At 48.9% G+C, this 21,771-nt stretch overlaps 1 protein-coding gene across 4 annotated transcripts; it reads right to left on the bottom strand.

Moving 5' to 3' along the window:
* Window positions 1–677: 677 nt before the first annotated feature.
* SLC39A9 (solute carrier family 39 member 9) lies at window positions 678–21,686 on the bottom strand. Of its 4 annotated transcripts, XM_076071541.1 has the most exons (10): window positions 21,669–21,686; window positions 21,567–21,619; window positions 19,578–19,756; window positions 16,355–16,503; window positions 15,579–15,687; window positions 14,506–14,754; window positions 10,821–10,889; window positions 9,439–9,524; window positions 8,224–8,358; window positions 678–7,068 (listed from the first exon to the last, which is right to left on the bottom strand). In XM_076071541.1, exons 4-10 carry the CDS (start codon window positions 16,448–16,450, stop codon window positions 6,772–6,774), a joined length of 1,041 nt encoding a protein of 346 aa, XP_075927656.1. In that variant the 5' UTR covers window positions 16,451–16,503; window positions 19,578–19,756; window positions 21,567–21,619; window positions 21,669–21,686; the 3' UTR covers window positions 678–6,771. The 4 variants fall into 4 exon arrangements, with proteins under 4 accessions (XP_075927656.1, XP_032821048.2, XP_075927657.1 ...); XM_032965157.2 differs by having other exon boundaries at window positions 21,567–21,669; XM_076071542.1 differs by lacking the exons at window positions 21,567–21,619; window positions 21,669–21,686 and adding an exon at window positions 21,620–21,638.
* Window positions 21,687–21,771: the final 85 nt, after the last annotated feature.

Here is a 21,771-nt window from a genome sequence, read left to right as displayed (position 1 = left end):
GACTCAATGACGCTTTTAATTAAAATAACTCATTAACACAGGCAAAGATCACCTGCTTTGCCACAGAGACTGTTGTGAAAGTGCTGTTAGTGTGCACCGAAGTCGTATTAAGGCCACATGAAGAGGGGTTGTGGTCAATGCCACATACACCCACCTTGGTCTCCCCACGGTGCCAATACTGCCACCATGCCACGTCAGGGTACAACTCAGTGTAGGCTGAGTAGACCTAGGAAAAGATGCATAAGCTAGGTTTAGATACCAGTTGCCACTAGTGCATTATGGTTAAGAACCGAACTCGGAGAATGAGATGAAATAGAATGGAGAAAAAAAAAAAACTCGGGCAGTATCAGAATTAATTTGTACTCCAGCTGTCCAAGCAAACAGACTCCCAATGATGTTGTTTGAACATAGCGACATCACACTTGCAAGTACTGCACTCCATGGGCATCAATGAGATGCCCTCTAGTGTGGTGTGAGTGAATCATATCATAGCCACGCCTGCTGAAAGAAAACATTTCACGTCTTCTTCCAGGGCAGTTAGTTCTCCGTAGAAGCAACATCACGGAATTGTTGGCATGTTGACTGGAAATTCCAGGATATTTCTTCTCCTAATGACGGGACTCGTGTCGAAACGATAGTGACGATACACCGAATTCTGATACACAAACATGAAAACATTTACAATTGTCCAAAGTCTATTTTTATTCATTTGTATTATAATTAATACACCAAGACCTTACCAAATGTACAAGGCGCTGGCCCGTCATCAACAGCTTATTGAGAGATTTAAAGGAACGCTTTTTGGCGTGTTCAATCGGGTGACTGAATGGTCAGAAGCTCAAATTCCAGACAGGGGTGAACAAAGCCCATCGTCTCTCGAGTCGGGTAAAGAAAGACGCGACTGTTTTGTGGGGAAGCCAACAGTGGTGGTCCAGAGGGATGAAAGTGCCTCTTCCCATATAAATGTGGGATTCATAACGCTGGCTCAGGGCCACCAACAGAGATGAGCACCATCTAGGTATTCATTAGAGCAGACATAACCTCCACTGTGTGGAAAGTAACATTTTATATTTAACAACTAAATCCCCCCCCCCTTGATAAATTTAAATACTCTTAATAACGATAAAGATCGTAACGAAAAAACAAGTGGTATATGTTAAACTGTTTGGACACTGATTAAATGTGTTCACCTGCTCATACAATTGTTGGGTGGCACGCATCTCTGTTGACAGCCAAGAGTGGTGGAAATTCCACATTCCTATAGCGATGGCGAGGAGAGATGGACTTCAATTGTGGCTGTATTGTTAATCAAATCAATCCCAGTTTGATAAGCAAACAACATTCTTTGCAGATAACTGAAGATTACTCCTCCACGTGTGGCTAAGACACCACTGAAGAGGCCTCAGCAGTATTGTGCATGTGGTGAAACGCAAAATTGTTCATCACATAACCGACCACTCGCCCCATTACACACCGACGCAGGCCGTACATCAAGCGACTCCCGATGCCATCGAATATATTCTCAGACTAAACGTACAGTTATTATGTTTGGCCAGCCACTCTTCAAAGGCCATACGAAAGAAAGAGTGCTATAGTAATAACATCATCTTCTGGGGGCGTCCCCCCTACCGATGGTGCGATGTCTCACTGGCCTGCCACGAGAGGCGCGGAGGGCACGGCCGCAACATGATTAGGACACAAACTACAGAATGTGATGATGAGGCATGGACAAAGGGAGGTGGGGGGGGGGGTTAAACAGCCACACCAAGGCATCCATCCAAAGCGAACGTAAAATGTTTTTTTAAAGCAGCGGTCGGAAGGATTAACGCCAACGCAATGAATTTACAATAACCGATAAAATCCGATTTAAGACACCAAAACGATTCCTCAATGACGTATTTCCCTGCTGTTGTACGATCCACAAAGCTGTTGTGTTTTAAGCAGGTGTTCTCACGTGGACTCAACCACGTGCAAACATCTGACAATAGCCAGATTTTCACGTGCACACCATGGCAGCTCCATCTCTGTGCGATCCACCAACCTCAGTGTGTTGGGAATGGATTTTTTAAAATGACACCGAGTATCTGCTCAAATGAGCGTGGGGCCGGCGCTCATCTCCAATGGCAGCCCTGAGCCAGGAGCGGAGATTCCTCATTCCGATGGTGGAGGCCGGTCTAACCATGGGACAACCGCTGTGGACTTCCCAACATTAGATAGCACCTTTAAAATAAAAACAACCATGACAGCTCAATGAGGATCGGCCAAGTTGATTCCTGACTGCGATTTGAAGTTGTGTCCCTCCGATTGCGAGTCAAAGGCCCTAACCTGGGCGCCACCTGGTGGAGCGAGCCTGCATGAGGCCATGTTAGACATAACACACAAAACAAAAAAACTAAACAATTTTTTTTATATTTTACCCGGTAAGGCCCACTGAGCTATATAGCGCTTATTCAGAAGCGACCTTGCCAAAATTGATAGCTCAACGAAGTGGCTTATCATGCGGGAATTTATAGCAGCCAAATACTCTTAAACGCGTGATGTTGATGTGGAGGGGAAAAACTGGATGCCCCGGAGAAAAATCCACGTGACCACGGGGAGAACATGCAAACTCCAAATATACAGCAGGCGTCGAGGTCTGGATCGAACCCACAACCTCCTGTATACCAGGCGAGGTAGTTAACATCTCCTAGCCACTGCGGCGAGATGTGCACTAGACACAAGGACTCGGAGACGTTTGGACCAGGCCACCCCTTCCATGAGCATAGCCAGCGCTGGTTGGGTAACTTCTGAAGATGACACAAGTCTCCGGTTACAAATGAGAGCACTTTGTTTCGAGAAGTAACAAAGTAATTCACTGCTTGGTACTTTCAATTTATTTTAATCTGATTAATGGCATGATTGCTTTTAAAATTAACACAACAGCCCGATTTAAGCACAGAATATCCATAAACAATGTAAATCTGTGTCGCATGATCTGTGTAGACGTAACGATGCGTCAATTAATACAAATCATTTAGCTCACGATACATGAATTGTGTGAGAAATGCATTTCATCCGTTGTATGCAATGGGTTCATGTAACCCCTGCGGGTGCTAGAAGCCGCTACATTCCCCCACAATCATAGCACCGCTTAATGAATCGCATCGCGAACCAGGATTTACAACAAGTCCCTACATCTGAGATGCAGGGGTCACATGACCTGCCCTCACGTTATGCCAAACTGCTCACACGCAATAACCTCCGAATTTACAAACACAAAAGTAAATCTGGTGATTCTGCTAAGTAATGACATCCGAATGCATGGGATTACTTACGCCTGCTTCTTACACATGCCTCCCCAACATTAAAACACTCTGCACAACCGACACCAGCACTAAAAATAAAACCCCCGCGGAAGCTCCGCCATATCACAATTCCCACAATCACCCGCCAAAACGATAACCATGACACACACCTTGTACCAACAAGGCTGTACATTAAAACAAAAAAGTATAAAACGTACATTTTATATAGTAACTCTATATACAAAATTACTCCGCTGGGCAATTAACTACCAAAACCCCACCGTTCCCAAGCTCACGCGAGCGGCTGGCACAGGTGGCGGCTGGCAGGGGAAGTTGTGGATGTGGGCAACGAGGCGTCGTACGCCAAGTTGCACTTCTCCACATCGCCGTTGGGACATCACCAAGACCACACTGCTTGTGTCGGCGCACACCAAACTTAATGTCCCCCGCGAACCGTTTCAACCGCGCGGATGGAGCGTGGCCAAGAGATGGAGACACCCAAGTGTTAGGCATCTTGACACGTCATGAAGACCGCCTCGTTTCGTTTAGACCGGTGGTCCTGTAAGAAGCCAATGAATTCTCTGAGCAAACCGACCACCACGTGGACAAAAACCAATGTGCATACACACGGACACAAAACCATGTACATACATACATACACACGGTAACATAACACGCACACACACGAACAAAACCACATACATACACACACACACGAACAAAACCACGTACACACGGTAACATAACACACTCACACATTAGTAGTGTGAAACGTTGTTAGCCTTCTTAGATCGAGCTTAACACAACACACCTTCAACCCTGTCCCAACTCTTATCCTTATTATCAAATCAACGCTTACCCAACAGATCAAACTTTATTTCTAAAAACTGACCATATTCCTAACCATCACAGATGAATCCTCCAATTAAGCCTACTCTTACTCTAACGATAGCCCTACCCCTAATACCATCTTTAAAATGACCCTATCCCTAACCTTGTCAAAAGCTCTATCCTCACCCTCTCTAATAATGGCACTAATAATATCGTGCAGCTAATCCCACACACTTTCCCTATCCCCCAACCCTAATCCTACCTTTAACCAGAATCGCCCTATGCACTCACACTAACCATATGTATAAACGTACCAATAATTCTACCTCTAGCCACAAAAACAGCCCTTACATGAGCTCCCTAAAACCCCAAGTCTAGTACTATCGAGGGTTCATCCAACTTCAAATATATTCGTGCCGCCAGTTTTTTTTTCCCTCTCTCTCCATTCCAGTGCGAATGCGGGTTACGTGGAAGCCTGCACCAGACAGCCAATGCTCACGGCAAAGCGTTTGCTGGGATGAGTCAAAAACAAAGGCTTTGAAAACGTAGGGAGGATTATTCGGCGAGTGCGGCGAAATCCGCATCGCAAATACCGGCATTTTTGTCGTCCTTTCCCTGCACATCCGATTAGCACGGTTGGCTACGTACGGTGCTTAAGAAGATCAACATTGCGCCGGGCTCATGGTCTGGGATGTCCAACAACGATGTGAAATGTTGTTAATGTCCACACTTCACTGCGTGCGATGGTGTACTGGAGGTGACAAGTGATGTGATGACGCGCTTGTCCATAACTCCAAAATCTTTATTTTGTCATTTAGCCTCTTGATTGCGTCAGACAGCCCGCGACACAGCATATTTGCATATACGTACAAGATAAGAGCTGTTCTGTCATTGCGTTGTGGCTTCCTTAATAATTATTTCTGCAAAACAAAAATAACCAACCACTAGAAATTATTTAATTTTTTTTTTTGACGAAAACACTTCTAATAATGTATATTTTTCTTCTTGTAAAACTGGCCGGTTATAAGTCTTCACAGAACCCTGTTAACTAAAACCGGGGTAAAGGACGTAAAAAAAAGGAAATTGTAACGAATTAATCCACGGCATCACGCTCATCGCATTCCATTCACAATGAAGGTTGATGAATAGCAGTGCAAAAAAATTATTCCCCATAAGCTTGTTCCGTGTCAAATCCTGAGGTCTTGGAAGCCACTCGGCGTGACGCGATGCTCAAGCACGCGAGTTCAAATCAGGGTCGCATGTCGACACAGTCCATCATCATCCACTATGGGTAGATAAAACGAGAAGTCATCCCATGGCGAGACTTTGCCCCTTGCGGTGGAAACGTGGAATTACCACTGCTGGCTCGGAATCACAGACGGAGATCAGTGCCACCTAAATGCTCGTGTTAAGCGGTGGCTTATCACAACGGCGTCTTCCGAAAATTGCACAAGTACATCCCTATGGCTCTACCTAACTGATGATTCATAATGACAGAAAAACCCGTGTGTGGCGGTCATACTGGATACTTGATGTTCCTCGTTAGTTATTGGTTAAGGCTAGGGTTTATCATTTCCAGCTGACGTAATAACAACAATTAAATATGACAACAATAATAAAGTTGGCATCTAAAAAAAAAAATATCCCCATCATTTCGTGTTTCGTTTCACTTAAAACACTCGGGACGCTGTGGATAAACTCCCGGATTAATTTGTGGGGCCAAAGGGGAGTGCCGATTTTTTTTTAAATAGAAATGCGCAAGTTCCTACTCGTGTAACGGTTGTATGTACACACACGTTATGTACGTACGCACGCAAGAATGCATGTATGTACGCGAGCGCACGTGTACGAACGCACGCACTTGTGCGCAAGTGCACAAGTGCGTGCATGCACACATGAGAACGTAGATCACACACATGCACGCACGCTAGGATATAGACACGTACACGCGCATGCAGTATACATATGTACATAGTACACGTGCACCCACACACACGTGCAGTGCATATTACACATGCATTTCACACACACGCATACACGTGGCGCACACACAAATATCGGATACACACACGCATACAAAGTACATACAGACACATGTATTTAACACGCATACACGTGCTGCGTACATGTACAAATGGGTACCGCACACACCTGCACACATACATGTAATAAACAAAGTTATTTAAAGATGCCTCATGAAGCCTACACATGCTATTGAGACAAGTACTGTTAGCGAGCACCTATGAAGGTGGGCACAGCACATGAGTGGGTTGTGTGGCGAGCACCATGCCTAGCCACCTTTGTCTCCCAAGTGGTGATGTTTACACATCAGGTACTCATTTGAGGTTGAGTAGACCTTCGGGGACGCCCAGTACCAGTTCAGATAATCGTCACTGGTGTTGGCCGGAATCAAACTCGAGTCGCCGGATTCGTAGCGCAACACGCTAACCGTTACGTTACCACTCCCCACACACACAAACATGCCTAAACACACACATACACATGTAGTAGTACAACAACAAAGACAAACACACACACACACATCGAAACACGTACTAAAACAGACACACGTGCATATCCACACACTTACATACCCACACACTTACTGCATACACGCACACACCCACGCACACGCACACGCACGACCCGTCGTTGCTCAGTGCTGATGTCCCAGCGACAGAACGAGCGGCAGGAGGCAGCCGCTCACCAGCACCGCCAGCTCCACCTTGCTCAGCGCCGGCCCGGCCGCGGGGCCCCCTCCCGCTCCCCCGGTCGCTCCCGCCGCCCCCGGGCCCCCCCCGGGAGCCGACCCCCCCCCGTCCGAGCGGTGGCTGTGGCCGGCGCCGCCCACCTCCGGCAGAACGTGCACCGTGGCCACGTAGAGGAACGTTCCCGCCGAGAAGAGCATGGCCACCCCCGTGGCATCCACGGTGGACGCGGACTCCTTGCCGCTCTGTGTGCGAAAGAAGGGTGGCGGTTTCACCTCCACCCTCGCCAAGCCCAACAACACAACAAGCCACCCCTGCCCCCCACTAGGTACTTATTTAGGGCTCAGTTGACCTCGGACAGAGGTCAGCAAACCTGTGGCTACGGAGCCGCATGCACCATGGTGGCGAGATTTATGCAGGAGGTCGTGGGTTCGATCCCGACCCTGACGACGCCTGATGTATATTTGGAGTTTGCATGTTCTCCTAAGCTACCCCATGGTGGAGTGGAGTTTTCTCCGTGTCCTGCGGTTTTTCCCTCCACATTTATAATCAACGTGCGTTTAGAGTATTCGGCTGTTATAAGTGTCCACATGACAAGCCACTTCGTTGAGCTATCATTTGTGGCCAGGTCATGTCTGAAAAGAGCTATATAGCTCAGTGGACCTTACCTGGTAACATAAAGATAGTATAATAGACTGCTTTCGTGACGTTATTTGAGGACCGTCTTGTGATCACGTGCATTGGCGACTCTTTAAGATTTCAGATTTTTTGTTTACCGAATTCTAAAAAATGGCTCTTCTTGTTATTTTGGTTGCCAACCGTTTCGGATATCGCTCGCCACTTATGTTAGCCATCGCTGGGAATTGAACTCAGCCGCAAACTCGTCACTAGTACAGCACACCGGTGTGTTGGAGAGCTAAGCCACACCATTTACAATCTGAGTACAGTCAGTTGAACACGTAGGCTTTTCGTGACCAATATCATCCATTAGAGGTTTTTGGGTTAGATGGCGTAAATATATAAATGTGTCATTAAAATGTTGTGGCTTGGCTCTCCAACACACCGGTTAGTGCTGTACGAGTGACGAATTGGCCACGTTCTGTTTACGTGACAACCCTTACTAGTTGGCCGTGTCGGGTGGTGGCGGGTTTTAACGACACATTTATACATTTACGCGATCTAACCCAAACAACCTCTATTATTGATGATATTGGTCGCGAAAGCCGACGTGATAAAAATTATGATTGCTTTCAATTTCCTCAACGTGCCATGGGGGAGCCCGATTTGAACAAATGTGCAACCTTCCAACAATGCGTCGCGTGTCATCGCGCGGGAGCCGCAGTCTAGAGTCTCCCACGTCTGGGCACTGCCGCGTGGAAACGGCAGGCCGTGAACCGGACCTGGCTGAGGACGAGGAAGGTGACGATGGCGAGGATAGGGGCGGCGAGTGAGAAGACGAGTAGGTGGCGCCGGATGCGGTTCCGCTCCAGTCCCGCGTGCATCAGGAACGAGACGAGGCCGAACGCGGCCGGCGCCTCCAGACACACGCACAAAGACAAAGATCCCCCGTATAGCCTTTAACAGACCGTTGGGGCAAGTACCCTTAGCGAGTAACGCCTATGAAGGCCAGGAATGACACACAAGGGGGTGGGTGGCCGGGACCACGCCCAGCTGCCTTTATCTTCTGTGTCGCGATGTTACACACCGTACCGGGTACTCATTAGGAGGCCGAGTCGATCTAGGGGAGGCCTAGGACCGGTTAAGGTAATCGCCACTGGTGTTGGCCGTGAGCAGGAATCCAACTCGCGTCGCCGGGTTCGTAGCGCAGCACACTAAAAGTTACACTACCACTCCCCACAACACACACACACACACGCAGTCTTGTTTTATCCATTGCTGGATGAAGGTTTCCCCAATGCCGTCGCCATCGCTCACGAGCACTGCGACCGATCTCACTCCTGCACGCAATCCGAGCTCATTACGCCCATCTTCAGCGGTGGATCGTCACCAGCACTTCTCTTCGTTAATACATCATCATCATCGCCACCTTAACTCTACCGCCATCTTCATAGATCCACCATCACATTTTTAACGTCCGCTAATGCGTTGTTACTTTGCTTTGTGCTTTATTTACGAAGCTCCGCTAAATTTTCTTCTCGTGAAATTTTTGGATTTTATTTTTGTACGTGCTCTTATACGCCCCATGTATCCTTTGAGAAAAAAGCCTCGTAGTCAAATAATAAAACAAGTATAAATGAAGTCATGTAGAAGGGAAACAATACAATAATAAAAAAAATATATTTTTATGATTTTATTGTTTCCCTTCTACGTGACTTTACCGAAAGAACCAAGACTATGAATCCCTGCAGTCACGAAAGCTTTAAATCAAAAGTATACATGATGTAGAAAGACCAAGGTCCCCTGTGTATCCTTACACAGAGACCGCTGGGGAAAGGCTAGCCTGGCACACGAGGAGTTCGTGAGGCCAGAACAGCTGCATTCCTCCCCAATCCATTAAACACTCACTGTTATGGCCTAGCCAATAAAATTAACGTTTGTTTAACCAGGTGATAACTCAGGTGGCAAGGATAGTTTCATTGCTAGGGAGAACTCACCTTGTGCAACATGATGGCCACGAACACAATGAGCTGAATGGCCGTGCGGGACGTGGAGGCAGCGGCACCCAATGCAACCCCGTCCGCTGGCGTGGGGGACGCAGGGAGATGGAGAGACGCGCAAACACCGTTCACAGTCTCGTACGGGTGCGGCACGTGTGCCGGCCTTTGTTCAATCCGCTACTGGATGAATTTCAACTTGGAACGCTCCGGCTGCACAGTCTTCGCTTGCTCTCGTATGGAGAGAGAGAGAACGACTCGGTGGGACGAGGAGGAACCACAGACAAACAGGAAGGAAGCCACGCGATGAGCCGGCGCCAGCAACTGCCCAAGATCTGCGGTCCTCGATATATATTAAGGTGTTATCGGATGAGGGCCTCCCCCAACCACACGTGTTGTCGGAGTTGTTTGACAATACATCACTGAGAGTGTGTATTAATGCAGGCTATTGGGCGTGTTCGTCGACATGAAGCAGTTCCTCTAAGCCAGGTCGGAGTCCACTGAGAGTTTGGGACAGCGAGACTCTTTAATGAAGGTGACCTGTGTTCAACAATGGCTTTGTTTTTAATGTGAGCACATGCATAGCCGCAGACACTTACAAAGCCAATGACAGACTGAAAGGCGGGGAGACAGAAGGACAAACAGAGGAAAGAACAAATTAATAGGTAGACACACAAACAAAGTGAAGGATAAATGGAAATACAGAAGGAAAGAAAGGGCAGAAAGACATAGGCAGACAGGACAGAAGGACAGACGAGATAACATATGAACAGGTATAGAGACAGGACAACAACAATCCCCATTTGCCACGAAGTGGCAGTGATGTCACCACGGCGCTTGTCGCAGGCTATTTGCACTTTAAGGCCATGTGAAGTGTTGAACTCCCGCTGGCAGGAGGTCACGGGACAGACCCAGGTGCCATGGGTTGACTGACCGAGATAACTGGCCGATGCACCACCTGTGCCCCCTACTGTGCCAACATGCTGTGTTTTAACCGGCCGACGCTCCGCTCGTTGTTGCGAGCGTCGCTGCTCTGCCCTCCATTGTTGCTGGAGGGCGTCTGCCTCCAACTGCACAGTAGCGTCCTTCACGAGCCTCCTCCACAGAGGTCGATCTTGACACCGTCGTACAAGTTATTAGCAAGTCCACTCAGCTCCATATCCTCTCATAACACATCACTCCATCTCTTCTCTAGCCTGTGCCATGCCCGTTTATAACCCTCTATCTGGCCAAACAAAGCTGTTTGGGCATGCGGTGGCTGGGCAGCACAGGACGCACAGATAGACAGACACAAACAATGGACAGTCACAGACAGAAAGGACAGGCAGGTGAACACGTGGACCAAGAGAGAGATGTAGAGACAGAGGCTCTGATCTTCCTACCTGCAGCATGAACCACCAAGCCCAGTGTCGTCGTCATCTTAGAGTTTGCAGCTCGGCCCGCTTCTGTGTCTGCACGCATACACACACATAGCACATACACGTTACGTACACGGACCACACAAACAAAGATCCCCTGTATAGCCTGAACAGACTGTTGGGGCAAATGCTATGAGCGAACACCTATGAAGGCTGGCACGGCACATGAGGGGGTGGGTGGAGAAGACCACGCCCGGCCGCCTTTGTCTTCTCAGCGGTGATGTTTACACACCACACCAGGTACTCATTTGAGGCTAAGTCGACCTAGGGGAGGCCCATGACCCGTTCAGATAATCATCACTGGTGTTGGCTGTGAGCAGGAATCGAACTCGGGTGGTCTGGTTCGTAGCACAACGCGCTAACCGCTGCACGACCGCTCCCCCTCAGACAGACCAAACACAACCATGCATACACGCACAAACACGCGGGGCATACACACGCAAGAATCAGTTGGAATGTGATGGTGACTGAGCGTGTCTGCTGGGTGAAACGTGGATTAGAGGCAGTGGGTTATGGGGCACGTGCGTGAAGTGGTGAAATGGGCATGAATGAGGGTAGGTGAAGGGTGGTAGGGGCAGAGGTGGCCACCGGATAGTTGAGCTGATGGAGGAGCACAGTGTAGGGCTGGGGGAGAGATGTGGTTCGGTGCACATGGGAAGCGAGACGTCGGAACCGGGTCAGGAATTAGGGTCGTCGGAAGAAAATGACCGGCGGGCTGGGAGTAGGTTAGAGGTGGGCGAAGGAAACGATAGCGGTGGAGGCAGTGGAAGGGAAACATCAATAGAGAAGAGAAAGGAGCCGAGGGCCGAGCGAAAGATGGAAAGCGAGTGTGAGAGTCTGATGTGGAGTGGGAGTTTGTTCCAGCACAACGGGGCAAGAAGAGAGAAAGAACGAAAGCGAGACTGGTGATGGAACAGTGAGAAAACGGGAATATTGAGATCGAAGGGGGCGTGAAGGGACATAAAGAAATGAGAGAAGATAGGCAAGACCGTGCAAAGCTTTGAATACTAGCGTGAGGAATTTAAAAAGACAGCGGTGATAGACAGGATGCCAGTGGAGTTGTTGAAGGAGAGGAGAGCAGTGAGATGTGCATGGAAGGTTGAGTACAGCGCATGCAGCTGCGTTTTGGATGTGTTGGAGAGGGATAAAGGCATAAGCACAGAAAGCGACCAGGAGTGAGTTGCAGTAACACAGACGAGTGAAGACAAGGGGAGCATACAAGGAGTTTGGCAGCAGTGGTAGTGATGAGCAGGCGGATTTTCCTAATGTTGTACAGATGTTAACGGCATGTGCAAGTGGTGCTGGCAATGTGGGAAGTGAAGGAGAGAGTGGAATCGCAGGTAAATCCGAGAGTTAGGGCGGTAGAGTTTGGCTGTCAGGCAGGATGAGATGTGGAGGGAAAGGTCGGGGGGTGAATGTTTTGAAGGAGAAATTTTTATTAGTGTCATTGGCAGAGGTGATAGCAGATATCGAAGGAAGAAATAATAGACTCTAGGGGAGATGTGTATTCGGCGAACAGAAGGGGATCAAGTACCGAGCCCTGGGGAACACTAACCGTGAGAGGGGTGGTGGAGGAAGAGCAGCGGTTGAAAGAGACTGTCGATGAACGGGAAGTCAGGTAGGAACGGATCCAAGAAAGGGGGGTGTCAGAGATGCCGAGTTTGGAGAGTGGTCGAGGGTGTCGAAGGCATAAGACAGATCGAGAGAGATAAGGACGGAGGATAGACAGGAGTCACCCGAGTTGGCCAGGTGGTTGTGGGTGTGAAGGAGGGCGATTTCAGTGGAATGGAGAGGGTGGAACTGAGACTGGTGGAGGAGATACAGCGAGTGGGAAGAGATGTAGGATGAGAGGCGGGTTGTGCACTAAGCGTTCAAGGAGTTTGGAGAAATAAGAAAGCAAGGAAATAGGGTGATAGTGTTGCAGGGACAGAGGATCGAGAGAAGGTTTTTTTGTACAACGATGGCGCTTTTATAAGAGTTGGGGAAGATGCCGAAGGAGAGGGAAGAGTTAGAGAGAGCCAGGAGAAATGGAATAATCGTGGGGAGAATGGACGAAAGGGGGTCGAGGGAGGAAAAGGTGAGGCGGGTTTTGGAGATGATGGTAGACAGCTCCAGAACGGAAACGGCGAGGAACGCATCTAAGGAATATGTAGCATATTCTTGGTTCTTTCGGTAAAGTCACGTAGCAGGGAAACAAAATAATAAAAATATAAAACAAAATTCTCACGACGTTTCGACTGCAACATAAACAATCATCAGGTGTGAAAACCACTTTTTTCAAATTTTCTTGCTGTGGTTTTCACACCTGATGATGACTGCTTGTGTTGCAGTCGAAACGTCGTGAGAATTTTATTGTTTTATATTTTTATTATTTTGTTTCCCTTCTACATGACTTTACCGAAGGAACCAAGAATATGAATCCCTGCAGTCACGAAAGCTTTAAATCAAAATATGTAGTATGTTAGAGCGTGGAGGGGTCAATTGGTGCAAGGATATCAGGAGGTTTCGCAGTGATCATGGAGGAGCGGATGCGGGCGATCTTGGTCATGAAGTAGTTGAAGAGGACGACAGGAGTGGGGGCGGAAGAGGAAGTCGCAGGTGCAGTCGAAGACGGATGGAGCAGAGAGTTGATGGTGTTGAAGAGTAGAGCAGGGTGTGGAGATAGGGAGGAAATTAGGGAAAGAAAGTATGATTCGCGAGAAGCCTCCAGGGCCAAAGTGTAATTTTATAGTAGGGAATTATACGAGGAACGTGAGTCATGGATTGAAGTCTACAGTTGTTTAAAAAAAATAAAAAAAATAAAAGCAAGTTGTCTTTGTGATTTGTATACAATCGCAAAGAGTTTTAAGTTGTGGACTTGACCGTAGTGATGAAACTGAGTGTGCATATTGCTCCGGGGAGATTATTCCAGAGGTGTGGCGCTGCAAATGAATAAGATCTCCTCAACCCCATGCTCTTGTGTTTGGTTTTTGGTGGTTGGATTAGTTGCTTGGGTTGTGGAGGAAAGTGTACGCGACCGATTTGTATTCATATTCCAGCTTGATATTACTTTTTAAAGGGATATTACATGTAGTTTAAGTGTTGACGGCGTTTTGACATTTTTGCATCGTAGGGGAGGCGATGGGCAGGACTTCGGCATCATGGCCGTAGCTCGCAGGGGGAGGGGGGGGGGTACCGGTCGCAATTAATTTTTTTGTTTTCATATTTACATGACCAGAGCCCGGTAAAAGGCACAAACTGTAATAAGGGAGTGGGGGGAGGGAGAGGGGTACAAAATTTCTGAGGAACGAAGTCCAAACTCAGTGCTCCTGGGTTCTGGGAAGGGTAGAAAATTGGACTCACTGCCCCACTCACGTAGTAGGAACTGCAAGTGGGAAGGGAAGGAAAGAGATGAAGATCAAATGTAAAGGGTAAAAGGGGTAGGTGGAGGGGGGGGAGGGCGGGTTTAATTTCACATCTTTATTGACAGCATTTCATGAAATTTCAGCCAGCGTTGAACCGAGGTCACCATTTTTAAAAAGGCACCAAGTAAATCGACCGCGAAACTAATCGGTCCATGACAATTGTCGGTCGATTCATCATGGACTTTTAACCCTTTGGCACCCCGTCGCCGGTGTTATTTGAGGATGCGGTGCGCGCGTACACGTACCGTCCTGCGTGTGCATGTGCGAGCTGCCGATCTGATCGATGAGCAGCATGAAGACGAAGCCGAGAACGAGGGACACGCCGATGTAGGCGTGCAGCTCCGCGTGTCCATCCGCGTGCCCCTCCGCGTGCCCCTCCGCGTGCGCCTCGGCCGCCGCCGCCGCCGCCGCCGCCGCCGCCGCAGGTCCCGCGGCTCCCGCCGCGGCCTCGTGCGAGCGCTCCTTGGCAGCCTGCGTGACGTGTGAGTGGGCGTCTCGTAGCGCGAGAGGGGGGGACGGGGGGCGCAATGGGGATAAAAAGACACTGGTGGTGAGTCCAAGAACTGCGGGTGCGCGAGACAGGTAGGCTGCGCACCTGCGAGTCCGCTTGACAGGTGTGTTACACACCCGCGAGTGTGTTAGGCGGGAGTGCTACGCGCAGGCAAGTGCGTTAGACAGGTACGCTGCGCACCTGCGAGTCCGCTTGGCAGGTGTGTTACACACCCGCGAGTGTGATAGGCGGGAGTGCTACGCGCAGGCAAGCGCGCTCGACAGGCGTGCCACGCACGTGCGAGTGCGTTAGCATAGCGTTAACGGTATCTGTATTTGTGCATCACGAGTGGTGGTGCGGTATGGTTCACGTGGCCTCAATGTGCACCTGGCTTGGCATAGGCGCCGTGGTGACTTCACCGTCACCGAGTGGCAAATGGCAGGTATTGGTGGAGTGGTTTGTGCACTGCACTACAACCTTGGCGATCTGGGTCAATGATTAGCGAATGGGGAGACAAAAGCAGCTCGGCAGGCATGGCTCTGTTCACACCACCATGTTGTGTGCCTGCCCCAGTCCTGCGAGGTGTTCACCATCACCCGGGGCTTAATTTCAGTTGGGTTAGCGACTCGAACAAAAATATTCCACACCAGTCAACACCAACTAATTAAGAGGCCTAGTTTCTCCTCTACACCCCAACCTCCAGAACTACTCTAGTTTACCAGCAATCCGGAAAACATTCCATGAGAAAACACAGCCCCTGCTAACGGCACTTTAGCCCTTGCCCAGACGGTGTGGACCACTTAACGGGCCCATCGTGTTGGTAGATACCGTGTAGCGCATCCTCGTACAAAGCATGCACGCCTTCGGGAATGATGACGGCGAGCGCCGTGCCGCACAGAAGACCTGCTCCCAACAGTGTCACCAGCTTCAGTTTCTCCTGCGGGCGAATACATTGCAGACACCGCACGTTCAGCCATGCTTAGTGAGCACCGACTAAAAAGTAGCTTTTGGATAAGGGTCGAGTGAAAATATATTTCTGCTGAAATAAATATGAAAATGTAATTCTCTCCATTGGTGGCACCGAGCCAATGGTGGAAATTCCACATTCCTTTGGTGGGAGCAAGTATTTAGGATTGCCGTTGATGGTTTTAGCTCGGCATGATCTCCTATTACCATCTTCGCAACATCTCCCACATCTGCAACTTTCCCTATCTTAGTTGCCACCAAGATTGTTATGCTTCCCAGCATCAACTCTTTTACACCTATATGAATTTACATTGACAGACATTAAAAGTGGAACAAATGGATCAGTGAACAAATAAGATACAATATTAAAAAAGGAGGCTTAAACAGGACCCCTCGCTGGAAAAAAACAATTATAGAGCGGCAGCCAAAGAAGGAAACGCGCCTGCTAGGACGTGCACAGCAGAGATGGAGCAATTCAATAAGCTTGTGTGCAGGTGCTCTGTGGATTATAATGCAGGATTGTGACAGATGGTGACGGTTTGCTGAGGCTATCATCCTGCAGCGAACTGATCATGGCTGATGATGATAAAATTGTTGTGTATTATTTATGACTGTAAATGTATGCGTGCGAGACACACCTCAGACAGGCTGATAGCGAGGGGAATGCTCCCAGCCACGTAGCACCCAACCAGCATGGCCAGGGACAGTAGGGAGACACCCGCCAGCTCATCCATGATGACTCACAGCAGCAGCAGCACCACGTCTACGCACTGCACACCTTACTGCTCTACCCACCACACCACACCGCACAGCACAAGCCGCACTGCAGTCAAGCATATTACACACCAAACAACATCATGCTGCACTGGACGGCGCAAGGAACTCTATAATCACACTATGCTAACCTGCACATTCACAAACGCCACACCACCCACTGCATCACTGTGTACTGCACAAGCATGTACAGCATAATAGTCACGTTAATGACACACACTGCACTGCAACAAGGATACTCCACGCGTGGATGAAGCACATACCTCAACAAAACCACTCTGCCACTCCATCCTACACAAGGACACAACATTGTATTCAAGCACAGAGAGCACTGCACCAAACTCCCCAATTACAAGCACAGACCACATTACTCCAGCACGCACCGCACTACATTAATGGAGTGGACTCCATACCGCACTCCACAATAACAAGTACACTCCACTATAGCACACACACAGTATACTACTATATCACACGTCACATTACTCAATGGAGCATACGCACACACCATTCTACTACTCAGAACCACTCCCACAGTATACAAGCTAAAGCGCCAAAGGACATACTTCCCTACCACGATAAAGCACTAACCTCTCTCGGCCTCTTTATAGTTGGGGTTTAGAATTTAAGGGTTATAATCTAGGATTACGGTGTAGGGTTATGGGTTAGAATGTACTGTAAGGTTTAAGGGGTTTGCTGTTAAGTTTAGCGGTTACGGTTTAAAACGAGGGGGTTTAGGGTCAGGGGTTTATAGTTTGGAGTTTTGGGGTAAGGATTAAGAGTTTTGAGTTAGGGTTTACTGTTAGGGGTTAGGTCTTAGGATTTAGAGTTAAGGGGCAAGGGTTAGAATTTAGCAGTTAGGCGTTAGGTTTATGGTTGTGTTATAGTTCATGGTTTGGGGATGAGGGGTTAAAAGATTAGGGGTCAGGTGCCAGAGGCAGTAGTGTTACCTAAGAAGTCTCAGCCCTCTCTGAGCCTCACACCACGTCGGGAAAGAGACCCTGAACACAATCTCAGCAGAGTGATCCTAACCGCACCGAACCATTCCCGGCAAGGCGGCCACGACAAGAATGAAGCCGACCGACAGGAACCGAAGCGAACCGCACCAAACCCATCGGAACCACGCACTCTCGGACAAATACGTGCTGATCAAAGCGCACTGTGAGAAGCACCAACACAACCACACGAACCACAACCGCTCCAACACAACCACACGAAACCCAACCGCACCAACCACACGAAACACAACCACACCAATACAACCACAACCGCTCCAACACAACCACACGAAACCCAACCGCACCAACACAACCACACAAACCACAACCGCACCAACACAACCACACAAACCACAACCACACCAATACAACCACACGAAACCCAACCACACCAATACAACCACACGAAACCCAACCGCACCAACACAACCACACGAAATTCAACCACACCAACACAACCACAACCGCACCAATACAACCACACAAACCACAACCGGACCAACAACCACACGAAACCCAACCACACCAATACAACCACACGAAACACAACCGCACCAATACAACCACACGAAACACAACCACACCAACACAACCACACGAAACCCAACCATACCAATACAACCACACGAAGCCCAACCGCACCAACACAACCACACAAACCACAACCGCACCAACACAACCACACAAACCACAACCACACTAATACAACCACACAAACCACAACCGCACCAACACAACCACACCAACACAACCACAACCGCACCAACACAACCACACGAAACCCAACCACACCAACACAACCACACAAACAACAACCGCACCAATACAACCACACGAAACTAACCGCACCAACACAACCACACGAAGCACAACCGCACTAACAACCACACAACCACAACCGCACCAATACAACCACACGAAACCCAACCACACCAATACAACCACACGAAACACAACCACACCAATACAACCACACGAAACCCAACCACACCAATACAACCACACGAAACACAACCACACCAATACAACCACACGAAACCCAACCACACCAATACAACCACACGAAACTAACCGTACCAACACAACCACACGAAGCACAACCGCACTAACAACCACACAACCACAACCGCACCAATACAACCACACGAAACCCAACCGCACCAACACAACCACACAACCGCACCAACACAACCACACCAACACAACCCCACCAACACAACCACACGAAACCCAACCACACCAACACAACCACACGAAACCCAACCACACGAACCACAACCACACTCGTGAAACACTCAATCCAACCGCACCAACGTAAACCACACGAAAACACAACCCACGCCAATGTTACCGCAACATCACCACCGTACTACACAAACAAAATCTAAAAAAATATATATTTATTTAAAGGTTAGTTTGGTCTAGCGTCGTTCATGCAAACTGCATCTCACGATCGCTGCGGAACACGCAGGCAAGCTGGAAGACCGCCAGGCGGCGAGCGGGCGTCAATAATAATTGCTCTGAAGTTGTCGAAGTACTCGGATGTCTTCACGTTGGAGGAAACCTGAGCACCCGGAGAAACCCCTACGCACGCGAAGGGACAACGCTCTATCCCATATCAGAAGGGGCAGCTGATGTCAGTCCACCTTCCGCTGTTGCTGCATTCTGCTGGCGAGCCAGGGGAAAATGTGTGGCTCCCCCCCACACACACTCCTCAATGCCCACGGGAAGGGAATTTCGCAAAACGTCCGTGTGTGATCCACCAACCCTCGCCTCCGTAGCGCCGATGCGTGATTCGGCGGTCGGACGGCTTGCGACCACACCACATATCGCGTCAATAGCAACACCCGCCATTCGCCACTAACTTACGGCGACGGCGCCTGTGCCAGGCTAGGTGCACCACTTTGAGGCTGCCCGCGCGAAGTGGTTCGAGGGCTCGATTACAAGAGATCACGGGACAGACCCAGCAGGTGCAAAATGGGTTGGCCGACTGAGATGATCGGTAGATGCACCGCCACCTGTAACCCCCCCACCACACACCGTGCCAACATCGCAAGGACACACTCACACCAACGCACGGGGAACTCACAATCCGCGTCGCCCACGAACCCGGCTCCGTCTTCACTCGCTGCTCGCCATGCCTGCTGCACTCCCCCTTGCGCCTTTATCAATCCTTGCCACTCCCTTGTTGTTGTTGTTCCTCCTCCTCCTCGTCGTCGCCGTCGTTCTTCAGCAGCAACCAAGTCACGGTTGGATCCCGGGTCAACACTACACGTCCACAGTCACCACCACCACCTCCTCCTTCATCATCATCACGGCAACCGCTGAGCAACCCCACCCCCTTCACCCCTCGTACGTGGCTCACGTGATGCTCGCGGCGGCCATCTTGGTGAAGGAAACGCAACCCCCACCCCCCGGCATCGCCCCTCTGCGTGTCGCCACTGTTGGATGACGTCATCCATAGCCAGGCTCCGTCGGCTACGCCTTCACCAAGATGGCCGAGGACACGTCGCGGTTTTCCGTGACGTCATCGCAACCTTCGATCACAGACTTTTTTGGCACACGCGGTGCGATGACGTCCCCGTAACGTGCGACGTCATCCGCGAAACGACTGTACTGTAAATTTTGATTTAAAGCTTTCGTGACTGCAGGGATTCATATTATTGGTTCTTTCGGTAAAGGCACGTGGTTTATTGTTTTATATTTTTATTGTTTCCCTTCTACGTGACTTTACCGAAAGAACCAAGAATATGACTGTACTGTACGTCACAAATCTGGCTGTCGCCTGATGAAGCTAGTTGTAATTACTGGCGAAACGTCGTACTCAGATTGTAAATGTTGTGGCTTGGCTCTCCAACACACCGGTTAGTGCTGTACTAGTGACGAATTGGCATGTTCTGTTTACGTGACAACCCTTACTAGTTGGCTGTGTTGGGTGGTGGCGGGTTTTAACGACACATATTTACGTGATTTCACCCAAAAAAAACTATTATGGATATTGGTCGCGAAAGCCTACGTGTTAAACTGTACGTGGAATGTCAGAATATGTATTTATATACTGAACTGGAGAAATCCGATTAGCTATAAAGCTCTTTTTCACAGATGTTCCAGTCGGGGCGGGACAAGTTACAATACAAAAACACGACAGGAGTGCAAAGTACAGGAAAGGCAAATTTTAAAATATCCAAATAAAACTTATCTTACCAGGAACCGGACTGGATAGCACAAAATAACCAATATTATCCACAAATGATTACCGTTGTGTATTAATGCATATAGTTGTGCATCCAAGACCCACATCTAAAATAATAGGTACAACATAAACATGGCAGTTCACCAACATTAATTCAAACAGGCCGAAGTACGAATGAGATTGTGACTGTCGAAACCGGTCCAGTTTTCTCGTTTTGATTCAATGCTATTGAATTTATGCACGCCCAGAGCGCCATTTGGCAAATGTATATACTGTATTTTGATTTTGTATGTGGAATGGCACACATGTGAATGCGTATTTGCGTAGTCATCTCAAATAATCAGCAAGCCGTGTGTATTTGAAATGTAAAGTTTGCGAAAGCCTACAGTTTAAACGACTGTTTAAACTGTAGGGTTTCGCGAACAATATCCATAATATAGGTTTTTGGTTAGATCGCGTAAATGTGTCGTTAAAACCACCATCCGACACAGCCAACTAGTAAGGGTTGTCACGTAAACAGAACGTGGTCAGTTCGTCACTAGTACAGCACACCGGTGTATTGGAGAGCCAAGCCACAATATTTACAATCTGAGTACGACGTTTCGCCAGTAATTACAACTAGCTTCATCAGGCGACAACCAGATTTGTGGAGTCTTACTGTTTCTTATATATAGGCGTAGATGTGTAGACATCTACACCTATTTACGCGATCTAACCCAAAAGCCTCTATGGATGATATTGGTCGCGAAAGCATACGTGTTAAACTGACATCTACGCCTCTATATAAGGAACGAAACAGTAAGACGTGAGACAACCCGAGCTTTACACTGTGACAGGCTGAATGTGTTGGGTTTCGCCCACGTGTACCCACACAAAGCGCCCTACCACGTGCTTCCGGTACCCAAGAGGATAACTTCCGGGTTGCCTCCCTCCTTCACCTGTGCTTCCGGTCTCCACACGCGATAACTTCCGGGTTGCCTCCTTCACCCTGTGCTTCCGGTCTCCACGCGCGATAACTTCCGGGTTGCCCCCCCCCCCGCTCTTAACCGCCTTTTCCACCCTCCCCCCTGTGCTTCCGGTTCCCACGCGC

This window comes from Petromyzon marinus, chromosome 33, assembly GCF_048934315.1.
Source record: "Petromyzon marinus isolate PM22_M1 ecotype Great Lakes invasive population chromosome 33, UKy_Petmar_22M1.pri1.0, whole genome shotgun sequence".
Taxonomy (NCBI): domain Eukaryota; kingdom Metazoa; phylum Chordata; class Hyperoartia; order Petromyzontiformes; family Petromyzontidae; genus Petromyzon; species Petromyzon marinus.
Note: the sequence above shows the minus strand (reverse complement) of the source record. Positions and strands in the feature narration are given on the sequence as shown.

Excerpts from the sequence above, each read along its gene's own strand:
- SLC39A9 (XM_076071541.1), bottom strand. The coding sequence starts at position 16,450 with ATGGATGAGCTGGCGGGTGTCTCCCTACTGTCCCTGGCCATGCTGGTT. Across the intron at positions 15,688-16,354 it reads TCGCTATCAGCCTGTCTGAG|GAGAAACTGAAGCTGGTGAC; the intron begins GTGTGTCTCGCA and ends ATTCGCCCGCAG. Across the intron at positions 7,069-8,223 it reads CCTTCCTCGTCCTCAGCCAG|AGCGGCAAGGAGTCCGCGTC; the intron begins GTCCGGTTCACG and ends TTTCGCACACAG.